General features: G+C 32.1%; 1 protein-coding gene and 1 pseudogene across 1 annotated transcript; both read left to right on the forward strand.

Moving 5' to 3' along the window:
* Window positions 1–5,612: 5,612 nt before the first annotated feature.
* LOC105114964 (apoptosis-inducing factor 2-like) lies at window positions 5,613–8,836 on the forward strand. The gene is made up of 4 exons (XM_011011704.1): window positions 5,613–5,960; window positions 6,309–6,565; window positions 7,166–7,623; window positions 8,346–8,836. Exons 1-4 carry the CDS (start codon window positions 5,848–5,850, stop codon window positions 8,604–8,606), a joined length of 1,089 nt encoding a protein of 362 aa, XP_011010006.1. The 5' UTR covers window positions 5,613–5,847; the 3' UTR covers window positions 8,607–8,836.
* An 847-nt stretch (window positions 8,837–9,683) lies between these two features.
* LOC105114967 (histone deacetylase 8-like) lies at window positions 9,684–11,804 on the forward strand (annotated as a pseudogene).
* Window positions 11,805–19,430: the final 7,626 nt, after the last annotated feature.

A 19,430-nucleotide genomic window follows, 5' to 3' on the forward strand; every position in this document is an offset into this window, starting at 1 on the left:
TATATATATATTTTGAAAATATATATAGACTAGTGTGCAAATATATTTAGTTTGTCATAACAAGATTATAGTTCAAAAATAGTTAGCATGGATTGTTAGTTTATCATCACAAATGTATGCTAAATAAAAAAAAATTCCTAGAAAAAATTAAATTTTATACATGTTTAAATCTATAAGCATGGAAAATAATAACTCATGACAAACATTTTATCAACACAAATATAATACTAGCATGAATACTAAACATATTTACAAACTTACAATTGATACTAATTCAAAGTACTATCATACATACTAATAATTATAAACACATATACAAACTAGTATGGAAGTTAATTTACTAACTTGTTAACCTGAGATATGAATCGAACTGAGTTAGTAGAAAAAAATATTTTTTAATAAATAATTTCTTTTTGAATCTTTTTTTTGAAAAAAAGGAATCAAAATATTGTTTTAGAGTTTTGTTTTGTTTTTTATTTAAATTTAGATTAACCCAGATTAATTCATCCAAGCCATAACTTAAGTCTTGAGCCAAATTAACCTTCCTGTCGAGTCTCATAACTATGTTCTATATATAGTTTATAAAACTATTTTAAATTATTTTTTAAATTTATTTTTGCTATGATCCTACAGGAAACTAATAAGTAACTCGGCGTTCACATCTAATCCTTGTAGAGGTCGGAACTCGGTTTCTTTAGTCAAGCTAGCATTATCCTAATAGATTTTTTCTTACGAGTTAATTAATGAATCAATTTATGTAATTATTATTAAACATTGCATTATATTATTAAATTAAATTACTTGTCATCAGAAATTTGATCTTTTTTTTTCAAATTTATGGATTCACTCTTTATATAAAAAATAACAAGAGGACCAATCAATATAATAAAGTTATTTTGCCACCATATGTGGAAGGTCAATGTTACATATGAAAGCAAGTTGTAAATATCTAAGTAAACAAAATGTACACTACTCTGTTGTTTATGACAATGTGGAAGAAAACCGGTCAGTACGTACCGTATTCTTAAAACATGTTCCACTCAAGAGATTCCAATCCAACCCTAACATTCATTTATATAATTTGAAAGATTTTGTACAGTGCATGTTCACCTCCTCCAAGCCACGTTCCTCTCCAACTGACATCAGATTCGGAAAGATAACAGAAACGTGCTGATACTTTCATTAATTTGCAACTTGGGTTAATATTTTAATCAAATCGATATTTATTTATTTTTCTAATTTCTTGAAATTAATTTAGTTAGGTTTGGATTGGATTTAATTAATTGATTAACTGAATTACTAAATATATAGTTAGGTTAAACAAATCTTATTATATTAATAATTTTTCAGTTTAATTAAAAACTCAGCTGAATAAATTTAATACCATGAACTTAGAAAGACCAACTTTATTAGTATATTAATTGATGAGTACCACTCATAAGGTATCGGCATGTACTTGCTTATTAAAAACACTAAAGTAGTCTAAGGATAGCAAGGGGACTCCATTAATTGAGCCACAAACACCTGTAAGAATCCCTAATTACAATGTATAGTTGAAATTTCTTCAGGTCTCTCCACCGTGTCCTTCTCAAAGCAAACAGGCAAGATTTTTAACAGATTGCGTTGACTTCTTTGTAAACCCTAGCTACCTCTCTCTCTCAAGAAAAGCACCAAAAATCCTTTTTTTTTTTGGTGCAGAACTTAATAGCAAGAAGGAGATGAGTACAGAGATAGAGATAAATGCTTCTCTTCTTTATAGTAAAAATATATTAATTTAAAATAAATAAAAAATAAAAAATTTAAATTTTTTAAAATACAAAAACAAATAAGCATGCTGATGTTGCTATCCCTGTGTGTTTAAGTATTTGATTCTTTCTTTTTATCGTTTGTTGGATTCACTCTTTATTCCTTTTTGAAAAGATTTTTATCAAGTAATCATAGTTCTTACAAAAATTCCCATTTGCTTCTTTTCAACTTGGTTCATGTGCATTCCATGTTTTAAAACTACTGAAATGTTACCTTAATTGCTAAATAGAATTTTATGGATATGTATTTATTATTTTTTGTTTGGTTATTTGAAATTGCTCTTCTCATGAAAGAGTTATGATTTATTCATTATATTGAGTTTATATATATACTTTTGGATTTGATGAGTTATTAGTCTTATTAATTTTGAACATAATCTAAGTGTTCAGACTAAATGCTCTATGATGAATAAAAATATTTTATTTTGATAAAATCATAAAATCAAAAATATTTTATCTTGATTCCACTAGAGATATTTTACGAACTAGTTAACCTTTTCACTATAAAGAAGAGAAGCATTTAGAGGGCTATAAAAAAAAAATTATGATTGTGCTGGGTTTTATTTTTTTTCCCGATTTAAAAATGATAATTATATTTTAAAAGAAGAACTGATCTTATTTAAAGGGATAATTAATTTTTTTCTGATCTTTTATGATGTGCATCATGGGGATGATAATCCATCTCGTAAAGGTAAATCAAATATGCAAGAGGATTCAGATGGTCCAATGACAAGAGCAAGAGCGAAACAACTACAAAGGACCTTGACGAGTCAGATTGGAATGATTGAAGCTGCGTCGGAGTTAAAATTTGGCAATCAGTTTCAAATTGGTTCAAGGGTGCTTATTTGCCTACAATTGGAGCTTAAAGATGGGAAGAGCCCTTAATGGTTCTTTTGATGCTGGACTACTTGAATTTGGGTTGATAATGCAAATAAGTTAAGAAATTGATGCTGTTTACGTCAGAACAGTAGATAAATTTGAACCCGAATTTGAAGTCATCCATTGCATGTGAAAACAAGACTAATCTAGGTGGATTTCAAGTTCAGAACGTGATCTTTCCAGATTGTCCAACCATGATTGCATTGGACTTTTGTGCAAGAAGTTATAGCCATTTTAAATTCGGTCTGTTTATGTTTCAATTAAAGTCAGAAAATGTGTGCTAGTGTAATTTGTCTGGTTACTTTGTCAAAGTCCAAGTTTTGGGCTTGATTTCTGTCATGTTGAATTTTCCTAAGTGTGGAGGGATGTTCCATTATAAATATGGCATCAGAATATGTAATAAACAACTTTTGGCCAATATTTGAACTTAATTCCGAGAATTAAGAGTTATTCTTCCAAATTGATTTGTGAAGAACCCTACCTGACTTATCACTCTTCAATCACAAAGAGTGTGGCGTCAAAATCCTAGATTGATCTTTGTGGCGTCCAGATCGACTTATCAAAGTATCACTCTAGTTTATCCTCCATTTTATTTACCTTAAAAATACTATAATCTAGCCTAAACACCAGAAGAAAGACAATACAACCAGACCCATCCTTCATCCATTTTCGTCAGATTCATTGTTGCCGATTTTTGAATCATTCACGGCACAACATCTGGTATCAGAGCATCAGTTGCGATCTAAGGCAAGAGCTAGAAACAGAAGAAAGGCTTGCTGGAATTGCAATTGATAAACTTAGTTATGGCTGGAGATAAAGAAGATTTGCCAAGAGGGTTAAGTTTAGAACAGGCACAGGTTATGGGCTTACAACGATCTCATGCTGAGATTCGGGATGAAATGACTGGAATTCGTGAACAGTTGCATACCCTTATGCAAATGATGCAAAGAAATAATTTGCAACCCCAGCAGAGGCAAGCACTTAGGGTGCCACGAAATGATTTTGTAGAAGCTGATTTTTGACCTGCTTTGAATTCATAAAGTCTCCCCGACTTAGCTTCTGAGACGGGATCCTTGTGGCCTGGCAATGACGAGATAGATGGAATGGCACTGGAATGGCCATCTGCTGCCATTACTTCTGTTTCTGTAAATCTAATTGCGGTAGATATTCGAGATTAATTCATTTTTAACACGTTAACCCACAAACCGAGCTTTATCAGAGTATGATTAGGGTGATATTTCTTCTTTGAAGGCTTCGCGTGCTCCATAAAAGTTGCTGCTGTCAAGCTTAGAATCGAAACTGGAAGTACCAACACGAGACACAGCATCATTCTTTCATCTTTCCATTTTTTCAATATTAAATAACTTAACATGGAGTGTGTCCAAAATATTATCCCATTTCAACACACGAGATTAAAAAAAAATAAAAAAAATCACAAACATTTATGATCATATCAAATTATTTGAGCACCACTAAAATGTATCACCTAGTATATTGCCTTCGTGTGAATTTGGATTCATTTTTAAAATTCTGAAAACAATTTTTAAGAACAAGAAACAAAGAGAAATGGCAGAAAAATTAACAATTGAGAACATGAACTACACTGATTTTTAGAGCTTTTTTTATAGTAGAGTTATGAATGTTTTTTTAAAATTTTTTTATTTTTTAAAAATTATTTTTAACATCAATATATCTAAATAATTTAAAAACATTAAAAACATATTAATTTAAAATAAATTAAAAATTATATATTTTTTAAATATTTTTAAAAATACTTTTAAAATACAAAAATAAATAACTCAAATAAATAATAATAAAAATTTTAAAAATAGTTTTTAAATAATAAAAAATAAAAAATATTATAATCCAAATAAACTAGAAATTAGCTTAAATACATGGAAGATCATGCCAAGAAGATTCATTATGTTGTTGAATATCTCAACGCCAAAAGTCAACTGGAAGCAGTCGAAGGAATACGGAGATGCTCGAAATGGTCCACTCATCGTGTTTTAAATAATTTATTTATTTATGAAGCTCAAAAATGATATTACTACTTGCAATATTTTATTTCCAATTATAATATTCTCATTCCAGTTCCATTACTGTTCTAGTTATAAATTAACAAGAACTGTACAATAATTATTTCAAATTTCCTAAAAAAATAAAAAAAAGAATATTTACATAAAGAACTTTTTTTTAATAATGAAAATAAATTAAGGATTGTAAATTGATTCTTCAATTTTCAATATTAAATCTCTTCTACAATTTTGTTTTTCTATTTTTATTTTATAATAAATAACTATTAGACTTGGTTTAGAAACTAACTTAAAAAACAAACTTGGAATATTATGTTAATTAATCAATAAAATTAAATAATTATTTTTATTAAAATAATATCATTTTATTTTACTTAAAAAAATTCTTGGTATAAACACGAAAAGTTTTGAATCAAGTTTAATTAAATTAATTGAGTTTTATTAGGTTAATATTTTATTCAATTAAATTAGAAACATAACTTTACTCATGTTTTAAGTTTTGAATTTTTTAGTTCAACACATCATACTAACCTTAAATTAACAATAATTATATCTAATTTAATTTAATAAATTAATTTATTAACTTGTTGATTCAGAGCTTATTCTGGTATAATTTAATTTTAAATTAATTTAGAAATTAACTTGATAGTTAACATGGTTACCAAGAATTAGTTTTATAAGTTTGTTTTCTTAGAAAATTTATATCCAAATCAAAGTTTTTTTATTTTAAAAAATAATTTGATAATGGATCAGGTCTAACTATGGGTGTAACGACTAGTTTACCAAGAGTGATTCCCATTTTCTCCAAATCCTCTTTCCTCTGTTTTTGGAAGGAAGAAGAGGTCTTTTGCCCATTATTATTATTATTATTATTATTATTATTATTAAAAAAAGGAACTTCAAGGAAAAAAGAAAAGAAAAAGAAATGCAGATAAGGAATATTCAAAGCCCTGACAGCCACCATGACCCGGTAAATATGGAACCAAAATTCTAGATTCAACCGTTTTCTTCTTCACATGGCAAACCAATTGTAAAACAACCTACATTGACTTCTTTCTTTATAAACCCAAGAAGAAGTCTTTCAAGAAAAAGCACCAAAATTCATTCTAGCAGAACTTAATATCAAAATGGAAGAAATGGGTTCAGAGAGGAGGAGGTTGGTGGTGATTGGAGGAGGTATTGCTGGTTCCTTGCTTGCCAAATCTCTCCAATTTCATGCTGATGTCACCTTAATTGATCCGTATGTGCTCTGTTCCTTTTCTTTTATGCCCCTTTATCATTTAATTATGTTTTTTCTTTTCTATTGCTAAATATTTATGAACTTTGTTTGTGAGTTATAATTTTTTTAATGTTGTATGTTTAAATGGGAAGATGTTAGTAAAATTTGGGACAATCCCATGTTTGTTTTATTGCTGGCGAAATGAAAATTTCAAAGAATGATGTTTAGTGTTGTGTTGGGTCAATCCTAGCTTATTAGCAGTAGCAAACTCTCATGAACTACAAGAATACTTTTTTGGGCTGCTGTTGGTTCAAAAAACTAGAATAACTGCCTGTCCTAATTCCTAACTGGAAATAAATTTCGAATCAGGAAGGAGTATTTAGAGATCACATGGGCAAACTTGAGAACAATGGTGGAGCCGTCATTTGGGGAGAGATCAGTGATCAATCACAGAGATTACTACACGAATGGCCGTATTGTTACATCGACTGCAATTGGCATTACTGAAACGGAAGTATTGACAGCAGATGACTTTTCCATTCCCTATGACTATCTTGTCATTGCCACGGGCCACAGGGATCCTGTCCCGAAAACTAGGATGGAAAGACTTAAGGAATACCAAACAGGTAAAACCGAACGTTAATTTGTGCTTTATCGAACCCCCCCTGAAACACACACAGTTTCATTCTTAAATTCCGTGGACTGCTACTCGGAAAAGTGTGGTTGCGAAACCATATTTTTTATCATGGTGCTGCTAGTCAGAAGTTTGACTACAAAAGTTTCCTAAGGCAAAGTTTGGAAAATGGAGGTTTGGTTATAGCTATTATAATGCATATTCCAAACAAAACTTCATTTTCGCACTAGGGCTGCTGCTGCAACTCCATGTCGAGCAACATCTGGTCTAAGTTTCTTCTTCTAAAGATACTGGTTTTGAATGAGTCCTGCTGAGTCAATTATGTTTATGTTTTCTAATTTATTTAGCCGACCTGCGTTTTGTAATTTAATTCCGTTGCATTTTATTTTAAAGAAAAAGGGGAAAGAAAGGAAAAGAAATTCACAGCCACATAAAAAGAACACGTTATGATTTTGGCACAAGTGTTATTTCATCTATTTGATCTAAATCCTTCATGGATTATTTAAAACAAAATGGGAGCATATTGTCCCTGAAAAATGTTTCAGCTGCATTTTTCTGTTTGTTTATTTTTTCATTTTGTTTACACTTGCAGAAAATGAAAAGATTAAGTCTGCTCAGTCTGTTTTGATTGTTGGAGGGGGTCCTACTGGTGTTGAGCTTGCTGCAGAGATTTCTGTTGATTTCCCAGAAAAACATGTTACCCTGGTGCATAGTGGCTCAAGGTTGCTGGAATTTATTGGCCCAAAAGCTTCTGACAAGACACTGCAATGGTTGACATCGAAGAGAGTTGATGTGAAATTGGAGCAGAGAGTTGATTTGAACTCTGTTACAGATAGTAATGGTAGCAAAATATATCACACCACAGCTGGAGAAAGTATCAGAGCAGATTGCCATTTCCTATGCACTGGGAAACCACTGGGTTCAGGATGGCTCGAGGGCACTATTTTGAAGAGTAACTTGGATGGTCGGGGAAGGTTGATGGTTGATGAGTATTTGAGGGTCAAAGGTCGAAAAAATATATTCGCAATTGGAGATATTACTAATGTTCCAGTAAGTCTAACCCCATCTGTAATACTTGCTTTTGGGTTGTTTTTAATTGCTAGGATGCTTTTATTTATCATAAATTATATGACAAATATCTGGAGGCTTGAGTTAATGGGCCCACGGGAAACCTAAGAAAAAATTAACTAAATTGAATCAGTCAAGAAAAAGTCCATTTTAGTATAAAATTTCTTTCACCATTAATTTGAGAAATTTCCTTATTGTTGTCCACTGGTAACTAACCTTGACCGATGGAGTTCAGAAGAACCTAACTGTAACTTGTGTGTTTTTAAAATTGTTTTCAGTAATAAAAATGAGTTTAATGGATGATGAAACCAGTGGATAATATTTGAGGCAGGGACATTACTCTTCTACTCCTTTTGTTTAATCTGGAAATGATGTGATTTTTTGGCTGAAGGAGGATTCAAAAGCTTGCTTTTATAGTGACCAAAATCATAGTCCACTTTAGCTAGGCTGCTTTATGCGCATAGCTGAATGAGAAAATGGCCAGTATATCATATATGACATCAAGGTATTCTGTATGGTGATAGTGAATTAGGTAATTGTTGAAGTAAAGAAGACTGAAGACTATAGTTCATGTAATTCTAAAGAAGGAAAGGCATCTCAGTTTTATATGTTGAGAATGCTTGCAATAATAGGGTATGGTCTTTTGCATCTATGGTACTTGATAACCAAACCAATGATCATTTTTATGAAATGTTATCTAACAGGAAATCAAACAAGGGTACTTGGCGCAAAAACATGCTTTGGTGGCAGCTGCGAATCTGAAGCTATTGATGTCTGGAGGCAAAGAACGAAAGATGTCCTCTTATAAACCAGGTTCAACTACGGCAATTGTTTCCCTGGGCAGAAGGGAAGCTGTAGCACAATTTCCATACACAACCCTCATTGGCATTGTTCCTGGTATGATCAAATCCAGAGACTTGTTTGTGGGGAAAACAAGGAAGCAAAGGGGTCTACAACCTCATTAATTTATACGCTTCATGAGTTAAAATGAAACACATACGGATTGTATCTAATCCTAAAGTGAGCTGAGTTACAATTCACAGCAAGTATAGAGTTTATTGATGTTATAGGTTGTGTGTAAAGCGCTTTTTTTTTTTATTTAATGGGATTGAGTTGAATTTTGTAATTTTTTGTACATTCGGATTATTAAAGTTAAACCTATGTTTCTTATGTCATGCAGACGATACCAAGTCAATTTTTTAATTTTCAACCTCCATTTGATGCAATCTATCCTTGGATAAGATATGATCAAATACATCATTTATTTAATTGGTCTTAAGGCTAGGTCTAGTCCTTGGAAATGGAAGATCGATTTACCAAATGCATATATCTCTCTTGTGTGTGAGTGGTCAAGAGAGCCAGGTGGGTTCCTGACAAAGTAATATAGTCTCTGTAGATTTACCAAATGTATATATCTCTCTGTGTGTGAGTGGTCAAAGAGAGCCTGGTGGGTTCCTGACAAAGTAATATAGTCTCTGTAGATTTACCAAATGTATATATCTCTCTGTGTGTGAGTGGTCAAGAGAGCCAGGTGGGTTCCTGACAAAGTAATATAGTCTCTGTAAGACTTACACAGGACCTGATAGTATAAATATGCACAATAGTATCTCAAGGTTTTTATTGAAGTTGTAGGTGCGAAGGGCGAGGACGAGTTCACAAAAAGGCAGTAGTTCTGCGAATGGGTAGTGGAAATCATCAAAGATTGTTAGCAGTTTTCTTGCTGTGTCTAATAGATAACCTGCTGAGCAACGATGTCCAGGGATAGCTTTCTGGTTGGAAGGGAAGATTACTGAACAAGGGCAGGGAAGGCTATGTTGATGCCATGCAAGTTAACAACCATCACTGCTGCCTTCTTCTTTGGGTTGATGAAACGGTAACTTTAAAAACATTAGCTAACTTTAGAGCATAATCTGACGTAACCCCACTGATGAAAGGTACCAAAATACTTTTTTGAATTGGGAAACAAATTAATTCCATTTTTTTGTGATTTTTGAGACGGAGTTATAAATAATTTTTGTTTTTTATTTATCTCTATCTCTTTTTAGAAACTTTATGCAAAAGGAAAAGAAAAAAAAAACTGTAATTTCTTTGTGATTTTATGTGTTCTAGTACCTGAAATTAATCCCTTGTAAGTTATATTTAAGTCACAAGTCAAAAATATTGTTTTATAAAATTAGAAATAGAAGGGGACAAATCAATGAAAATATGATAGTTTTAGGATAATATTGTTTAATTGAGAGATTTAGCGCCTAATAAAAACCATGTATATAATTGGGGGATCAATTTGTTGCTTCTTAAAGAATTAATAATTATGCTTTATCCCATCGTTATAAAACAAGTGGATTGAGGTACGGCTAAGGGTATGTGCTAAGACATGAAACTGGAAAAGGAGTTTTTGACGCAGGAACTGACTCTGGGTTTCTAGACTTGTTAAAAAAGCACCCAGATAACTCAGACAGGATCAAGAACATATATCGTTTCTGTACTTAGGAAAAGGCCCCGTCTCTTCTTACATTTCTTGGCATTCTGGCAGGCCTGCTCAAGTCTCTGAAATGCTCTCTTTTCAAAGCCCCAGGTAACTCTTTCATTCTTACTATATATTAAGATCAGCAATCCCTTAGTTGAATGAATCTTGAACCCATTGGAAAGGGTAGGAAGGTTGCCATCTTGGACGCTTTTAGAGCGTGGAGATTTTTTCTTTTATTGGAAGAAAGAAAAGAGGGTTTTTGCTAATATTTAGTGAAGAATGTTGGGTTGTTGCATTGTGTTTGATTTTGCTCATTTTAAGTTCGCAAAGCACATAGAGGAACTATTTCAGGCAGATAAACAAGGGGGAAAGGTGATTTGTGCTGGAACTTTCTTAAATCCCGACTCATGGGATGCTGCACTCCTGGCTGCTGGCACTACACTATCTGCAATGAAGCACATTCTTGATGGGCATGGAAAACATGCTTATGCATTGGTTAGGCTGCCTGGTCACCATTCTCAACCTAAACAAGCAGATGGGTGTTGCTTCTTAAACAATACAGGACTCGCTGTTCTATTGGCCTTGGATTAGATCCAGGGTGTAAAAAAGTTGTAGCTATTGATATTGATGTTATTTACAGCAATGGAACAGCAGAGGGATTCTATCGGACAGATAGAGCACTTACTGTATCCCTTCATATGAATAATGGTTCATGGGGTTCATCTCACCCACAGAATGGACCTATTGATGAGCTAGGTGAATGAGATGGTTTTGGCTACAATTTGAATGTACCTCTTCCTGATGGGACGGGTGACAGGGGATACGAGTATGCCATGAACAAATTAATTGTCCCAGCTATTCACAAATTTGAACCTGATATGATAGTTTTGGTTGTCGGCCTGTCAAATTGTGACCATGTTACGAGGTGAGGTTATCTGTGATCATATGCATTCTAGTTTTACAATATGGTCTCTTAAACATGCACATATGTAGTAAAATATATCCGAACAATTGAAGTATAAGGTTCACAAGCATGCTTTTTTTTCATGTACTCATAACTCAACCTCACTCAGCCGTCTCATGTGACTTGCTACTTTTAGCTTTTGCAAGCCCAAAAAAGTTAAAAAAGAGAAGGAAAAGAGAAAGATCGGCTTCAATTATCAATCTCAAGGTCTTTTCATCTATAATATACGATTATTCCTATTTCTACATCATGTAGAGCTGTAAACATATTTCAATGTCATATGTCCTTCTCATTTCAGTACTTCAGTTTCCCCTTCACTAGCCCCTCTCTGTCTACTCCCACTAGCCATGTTCTATGGAAAGATTTTGTCCCTTTGTTTTTCATCATAACCCACGCTGTCCATGTTTGTTGTGAAGCACCTTGATTGCCAGTCTCTAGATATCATTGCGCTTCTTTGATGAGCATTTCTCAGACGTTATGTTGTGTATTTCTGAAAAAAATACTTTTTGTAACTTTGATCTCCTCACCAAGTCACGTTGTTTGTGCTTCAATTTGATCCAAATGGAAGGAAATGCTTGTCAATGGATGGTTATACAGAGATTGGACGGACAGTTCATAGTCAAGCAAATAACACGGTGGCGGGTGCCTTCTTATCCTCCAAGAAGGAGGATACCACGTCCCATACTCAGCTTATTGTCTTCATGCAACGCTTGACAGTGTGCTGGACCTTCTACAGCTACAATTATGTGATCCCATTGCACATTACCCTGAGGATGAGGCTTTTTCTGTGGAAGTTGTTGGAGCCATCAGGAAGTACCATAAAGACTTGGTTCCATTTTTCAAGGAACACGATTAGAAGGTACTGTATTCAAAACTCATTTTTAATTTACGATTCATATGCACATATACTTCTAAAATTACATCATGCTACGATGGAAACAACATCAAGCTTTAATATGAACTAGGCTTTTTGCTGGATTTCTTGATTCATAACCCTGCAGTTGCATTGGTCTTAGTTTTATGCACCACTGATCACACAATGATGTGCATGCTTGAGTAGAAACAACAATAGAGTTTAATATGCTGTCTATATGATGGCTTATCTTAATCTTATTGGGCTGACCAAGTCAAGTACCCATACAAAGTTTGAAGTGAATAAATTTAGGAGTTGACAAATGACTTTCTTTGCAACTGGAAGAGCTTCTTGAAGTGTTATCTTTGTTAATAGAAGGTTAAATTTCCTAGCTTTTAGGCCAATAGTTCCATGCTAAATGTTCTCTACACTGTTAATAGATATTTATAATATGAGGAAAGATTGTTTCCCTTTTGTATCTAGTCAGGAGGTTTGAATATTTCCCCCATTTATACAAGATCCAGGGAAGGAAAAGATTTGAATTGTTTCTTTAACATATAATGTTGTTTTTGGTAATTTATGGCTGTAAAATAAACAAAATAAAAACGACTCTTGAGAGAAGGCCCTCTGGAGTGGACCATCTTGATATTGATTTTTTTTCCTTAGTTGTTAGCCTCAAATAAGTTTAGAGATTCCAGTTGTTTAGCTATTTCAGAGCTCTTTTCAGTATTTCAGAATTATGTACACTCTCTTCCAGTATATTCTGCACTGCTTCATGTATGTAGTTGCATGTCGTTATTATTATTATTTTTTGTAAAATCTTACTGGTCAATCCTATTATCGTTTGCTTTTATAAAGAGTCGTTTGTTAGTTTTGATCTGGGACATTCTAAATCAGAAAGATCATGATGACTCTGCCAACTTTTTGCAGTTCACTGTGTTTTGTAATATGTTACAATGCCATGTCCTGTGTGTTTCTGAGACAGTGGTTGAGACCATTTCTATCTTTTCAATTTATAGCTAGGTTCTTTTTCATTGTCCACCAATCAGCTTTGCCAATGAAGATATTTTCCTCCATATGATGTGTATTTCTGGGTTACCAATTCCCTGAGCTTCATACGTGCACTCAATGCTTATTAGGGTGCTAAGGTACCTAAACAAATAAACCATGGTCCAACCAATCCAATGCATGTTTTTATAATATTTGGTAGCCATTAAGTCCAGTTTTTTTTTTTTCCTCGAAAGAGCACAGAAATAAGTTATGAATTCATTAGGGAAAAAAAAAAACCAGAAAATGTGATATTTGCAGAGGCAGTGAGGCCACCGATTCTGGAAATTTTTTGGCAAAAACAAAGGAGTTCTGGGAATAATTGTATAAAACAAAAGGCTATGGTTGTGGGACAAAAGAGTTCAAAATCTTTAGGTGTGATTCTGTACGTGTTGCCTCTTCTGATATAGGACATGTTGGAGCCTCTAAATGCTTTTTGGTGAGCCAGAAATTCAGGGATTTATATGATTTCAAATTGAAGTTAGATGATTCTAGGTAACTTAAATTTGTGGTTCAATAATTTCTGCACAGCGGTGAATCTGATCTGATCTGTGGTTCAGTAATTCTGTACAGCAGCGAACTCTGCTGCCCTTTGTGTTTGTTTGACAATTTATGTTTTGAAACCAAGCATGGAAAATCTACGTACCCAACATGTTTATCTTCCCTTTGCCTTCTTCCATGTCTCTCTGCCCAATTGTTCTTCTCTCAGCCCCCTTGATTCTCATTTACCATTTCACATACTTAGCAGTTAACGGCAATATTTTGAGGTGAAATTACCTTGTTCAACCATTAGCTTGAGCTTGTAAGTAGTGAACAATGCCACGTTCATTTATGATCAAGCCGTTTGGCAAAACACACATGCTTTACAGATTTTGCATTGATTGTTGCCTTGTCTAGCCATAATCTTACATTGAAAATTTGAAATTATAATCAGAACAGTTTGATGCAGCAAGGCGGAGGATTGATATCAACTATTCAAGCCAACGAAAGCTCCCATCACTTGAAAGAGGAATGCATGGAGAAGGACATCAAGGATTTGGAAAATGGATTGTCAATATAGGCAAAGGATGTTGACCATGTAAAACCACCAAGAAACTTGGTGTGAAATGGAAGATTTTCAGAAGTCAGATAGACCGTTGGAAGGGCTTCAGCCACTGGCAGGTGCTCACGTCTACTATGGCTCTTGGCCTGGTAAGGGCCTAAACGACTTTCCAGGAATCTCTTTTCATAACAGACTGAGGCCGAGTCAAGTCAGAATGAGAAGAAGAAGGCAGTCGACCACAAGCCGACCATTACCATTATAGGGACCGAAACAAAAGGAATGAATTTTTTTCATCTCAACTCCCCAGGTGACCACCTTAGTCACTATCAGCAAATCCGCAGATTTGAAGTCTTGTCGAGGAAGCGGATACTTTTTATAGTTATAGGCAAACTCACGTAATTCATTAAGGTTACCCAAATGGGAGAAGGGAATCTTTCTACACTAAAAAAGAAAGTGACTGATAATCATTTTATGGACCGTAATCAAAATAAAAACCTTTTCCTGAGCCTAGCTTCGAATCAACTCTTTGTTAATGGTATGGGAATGGCGCTTCTCCTAGATACCTCCTCTAGCTCTATTAACATAGACCCTCTTTCTTCATTCTTGGCTCGTAGGGCCCAAGGCAAGAGCCATCGGGTCTTCTATTTATTAGAATCGGGCACGGAAATATAATAGAGGGATCAGTGTTTGTTAAATGCCTTAAATCCAGGAATGGTATAGCGATAAACTGTGAACTATCCTTAGCTGCTGACCATTCAGGGTGTAAACACTATTCTATGTGCCGTATAAATTACAGATAGACTCTAGCTTCTCTGACATATTTTTTACGTGGCATTTATGACATGTGTAGACATAAAATCCGAAAGTTTTTCCATTCTGGAGTTCTACCTTATCCTTTGTTCGCATCAATGCATAGCAATCAGCACCCATTCAGCTTTAGGTTCTGCTGGCTTGTTCTTCAAAATAATGTCTGTCATTTACTTGTTCAGCGGTTCCACATCAATGATAAGTAATTCAGAAGTCAAACCTTACTGCAACTCCAATGGCTTTGCAGGAAATGCTTTAGGAGATTTCCGTTTTTGCCAGTGCTCTAACGTTAGTTCGAATTCATCAGGGCATCTCCTGTAGTTGTCTGTAGTATGTAATCTGGTTTAGAAGGGATTTATCAGGAATCTTCTTCAAGGGAGAAACGGCTTCTAATACAATTAGAATGTGATCTGCATTTTGTATCTCTGATTCCTTATCACTTGAGACGTTCATTCTCAATCAAGATATGGTATCTCCGATTCCATATCAAATAGAGACATCCATTCTTAATCAAGAAAGGTCAGACCCCCACTGTGACATCCTAGTTATTTTTCTTGTCAAATGCATCTCAACATTTAGGATTGTATTGATAGCATAAGATACTTGGTATGCATAACTTGCAGAAACAAGATTTTACTGCTTCAACAGTTATTTAAAGACCAGACTGTTATTTTCCTGAATGATATGTCATTTCTGGTTTTTTTTCTTACAGAGATGAACGTGAGATCAAGTGTATGCTCTGCAAATTAACAGGTTTCATTCATTGAACAGGATGCATTAAGCAACCTTTTCCAAACCCATCTTGATTCTGTTGTTTTTGTTTCTACGCTGACGTAAAATCCTTGATTTCATGCATGGAACTTCTTTAAACCGGTTATCTTTGTTGTTTGACTATATTTTTAGAATGGATTTTTATAATTTCAAAATAAAAAAAAGACATAGACGTGTATCTTGAGATAGTAACCATACTCCACGTAGAACCAATTTTGCTGCTGCATATGGTTCCATAAATGATCCCAATCGGCAAAGGGATGCGTGAGTTTTGGCGTTCTGACAGGCGCGATCAATGCGCTTGGTGAGATGATATAAGCGTGGTTGGTTTATTTCAAAACATAAAAATTAATTTCAAAAAATATGATTTCAATTACATTTTTAAGTATTCAAATAATCAATTTAACAACTTAATTTGATTTGGTTAAATTGAATTGGTCAATAGATCAAGTATTTGGGCTTTTTTAGGTATTTTTTACTGACTGAAATTGTGTTGAAGACTTGTTTGTTAATTCATCTATTATTATTATTATTATTATTATTATGGATTTTTGTAGGGTGTTTATTGGTTTGATGATGAATGAGAAATTTAATTTGATGGGGAGGGATTACAAATTCTTATTACATAACCTAAGATCTTAATGCAACTCGAGAAGTAAATATAACAATTAAATCAAGTAATTAATATGGATTCTCGAAAATCTTTTAAGTTTTGCCCCTCAACCACAGACAGCATGCTGTGTTAGGATAAGACTTAAGGAAATTAAGGAGTCTATCATGCTAATGAAAATATCATTATATATGTACGCTGCATCCCTCTTATTAGAGCGATGAAAAAAAAAAATTTATCTTTTTTTTCAAGAATAAACTAGCTTTTTGGCCCTAATTGTATTGCAAGTTGTTTTTTTTTTTTAGCGTAAAACATTATTAAGACATTGGAAAATTTAAAATTTAATACATAATATTGAAAATATTTTTAAAATATTTAAATGGTGATATATTAAACAATTTTTTAAAATAAAATATTGAGATAATAGAACATTATATCAACCAAGATAAATAATAACTAACAGTTGATTTAAGGTATATAATCTTGATAAAATAATAACGGAATCCACATAAAAAAATTAAAAAAACTCAATTATAATAAACCAAATATTAAAGACCAAAAGCAAAAAAAATTAAATTAAAAAAAATGACTTTGAGTATGCTTATATTGGTGATCTACACGATATTGTAAGCTAGGTCAAATTTTTTTAAAAGAACAAAGTTAAAGCAATACTAAGATTTATAAAGAAGTAAAAAAAATTCAAGACTCAAATCATTAAGTCAACTAGTTTTAATAAATTTAGTTAATTTAATAACATAAAAAGATAGCTTTAATTAATAACATTAAAAACCAAGCAAACTCAAACGAATTTTCTAAATCCTGGTTAATGTTTTAAAATTATAGCTCAGGAAATCTCAAACCTAAACTTAATTAAAAAGCTCATTTCTTAAAAAAAAAGGCTTAAAAAAATATTATCAAATCTTGTTAACTTATTATGCTTATTATCCAAGTCATTTGAATAAAAACACCAAATTTGAAAAATATTAAAACTTAATTTTTAACTAATCAAATGTTAAATAATAAAATTAAAAAAAAAATTAAACTTATAAAATGATAAAAACCATTAGCAATTATAAGCCAATGAAAGGCTCAAGCCTATTTAGATTAATCTATCAAATCCACGTGTCAGATTATGAGAACAACTAACCCGATATAAATAAAAATTAAAAAAATCATAAAACTTATTTTTTTATGAAAAAACCAATAGTTAGCTTATAAAACTTGTAATTCAAGCTATTTGGCTAGAAGCATCAAAAATAAAAAACACATAAAGCTCAATTATCAACAAATTAAATATTAAAGGATGAAGTAAAAAAAATCAACCATGTAAAAGGATTAAAAATAAAGTAATTACATGCCAAAAAAATACAAATACACATGAATTAAATCATCAAACCATGAGTGAGATTAGAAAATCAAGATAATTGGAAGGAAAAAAAATTATCAAGCCTATTTTGTTAAACAACAATCAATTTTTTTTTAAGCACAAGGACTAAAAAATAAAAAATAAAAGAATTTTTTTCCAAAACATAATTTGTTGCAAATTAAAAGTGAGCCTTGTATTTTTTTTTATGTCTTATATTTCACTCCTATATCTTTTAATTTTATATTTTACTATAATTTCAAACCTAAATTCATCTAATCAGGCTAAAAGAAGATTAAGTTGAAAGTAGAAATATTTGAAATTGAAAAAAACAGTTCCAAGATGCTTCACTATTATTAAAAAAAAACATAAACTTTTAGTTTTTTAGTTAATATTCCTTTCATTAGATTGGAGTCTCTCTCAAATGACACTATTCTATTTCGAAGAATTTTCAGTTCTCGTGACCGTGTAGCATTGGTGTCTCAAACCTAGAGGAATAATGGATTTAACTTAGGCTCAAAAATGATATTACTAAAAAAAAAAAAAATCCACCCCCCTTTTACTTTTTTTTTTTAAATAAACACATATGTAATTATTGGATCTGATATATTTAATTTAGAAGTCCAAAAATCTAAATTTCAAGATTTCATTTGATTTATTATTATTATTATTATTTTTTACTTTCGTGTGATTTTGTTTGGTTTGATTTATAGTCCTCCTAATCTTCGAAATCTTTTAATATCTTCAAATTTTCAGGTGGTAATTAATACTAATCATCACGAATGGTGTTTGTTTTTACCATATATAGCTCAAATTCACCATACTCCATGCTTAGATCGTGATTAACGCCATCATTTACGCCTTGAGCCTCGACAAATTGACCATGGACTTGGAGTGAAATAATTAGTGATGTGAAAAATGATAATAACTCCATGCATGCACATATTATTTACGCAATCTTTCACTTTAATGTCAACATAAACTAATAATTAAGGATCACAAAATAAATACCACAAAAATGCTTTCTATTACATGTTCAAAAGTTGCCTAGGATGCCTAATCACAAATTCAAAAGATATGTTACGCGTAACCTTTGGAAATTAATGCAGGTTGCAAGATTTTACTAGCTGTGATCACGGATTCAAAGTGATGATTCCTTCTCCATTCTATCAAGAAAAGAGAGAATATGTGGAGTTAGACTAATCAAATATAAATTTATGTTTTAGAAATTATTAGTTTAGTTTTATAAATTTCAAGCTATATATAATCGTTGATTTTCTATAAAATTTATCAAAATAAAAATAAATTAATTTGAATATTTATATTAATAAAAAAATAAAAAAAAGGGTCCATTAACCATATACACATGAATAATTCAATGTTTTTCTCCATTAAAAATCACAAAGAGGAGGTTGCTTCCACCTTTTATCTAGCATATGGGGTCTCACGCTCCCTATTTCCATTCCACCACCCAGTATTCTCATGGATTGTTTGAGCAGGTTGATTATGATAATTTTGGGTGTTTAATTCAAAAGTAAACTGCTAAATTTATAAAATAAAATTACGTATGAATTTCATACACAATATCCTTTATACATGGCACTCCCTACAACGAATTTAAAAAGAATACGTTAATCTATATTTGTTTCAAAATAATTATCCATCCAAAACACTAGATTATGTATTTTACTACAATACCCCCAATCACCACTCATTTCTTAAGAAACCTACAGATAGAATGATCCTGTTTATTTCTGTATTTGAAAAGTATTTTTAATAAAATTTATTTTTTTTATTTTTTTAAATTAATATATTTTTAGTATTTTTAAATTATTTTAATATATTAATATTAAAAATAATTTTTT

This window comes from Populus euphratica, unplaced genomic scaffold (assembly GCF_000495115.2).
Source record: "Populus euphratica unplaced genomic scaffold, PopEup_1.0 scaffold617.1, whole genome shotgun sequence".
Taxonomy (NCBI): domain Eukaryota; kingdom Viridiplantae; phylum Streptophyta; class Magnoliopsida; order Malpighiales; family Salicaceae; genus Populus; species Populus euphratica.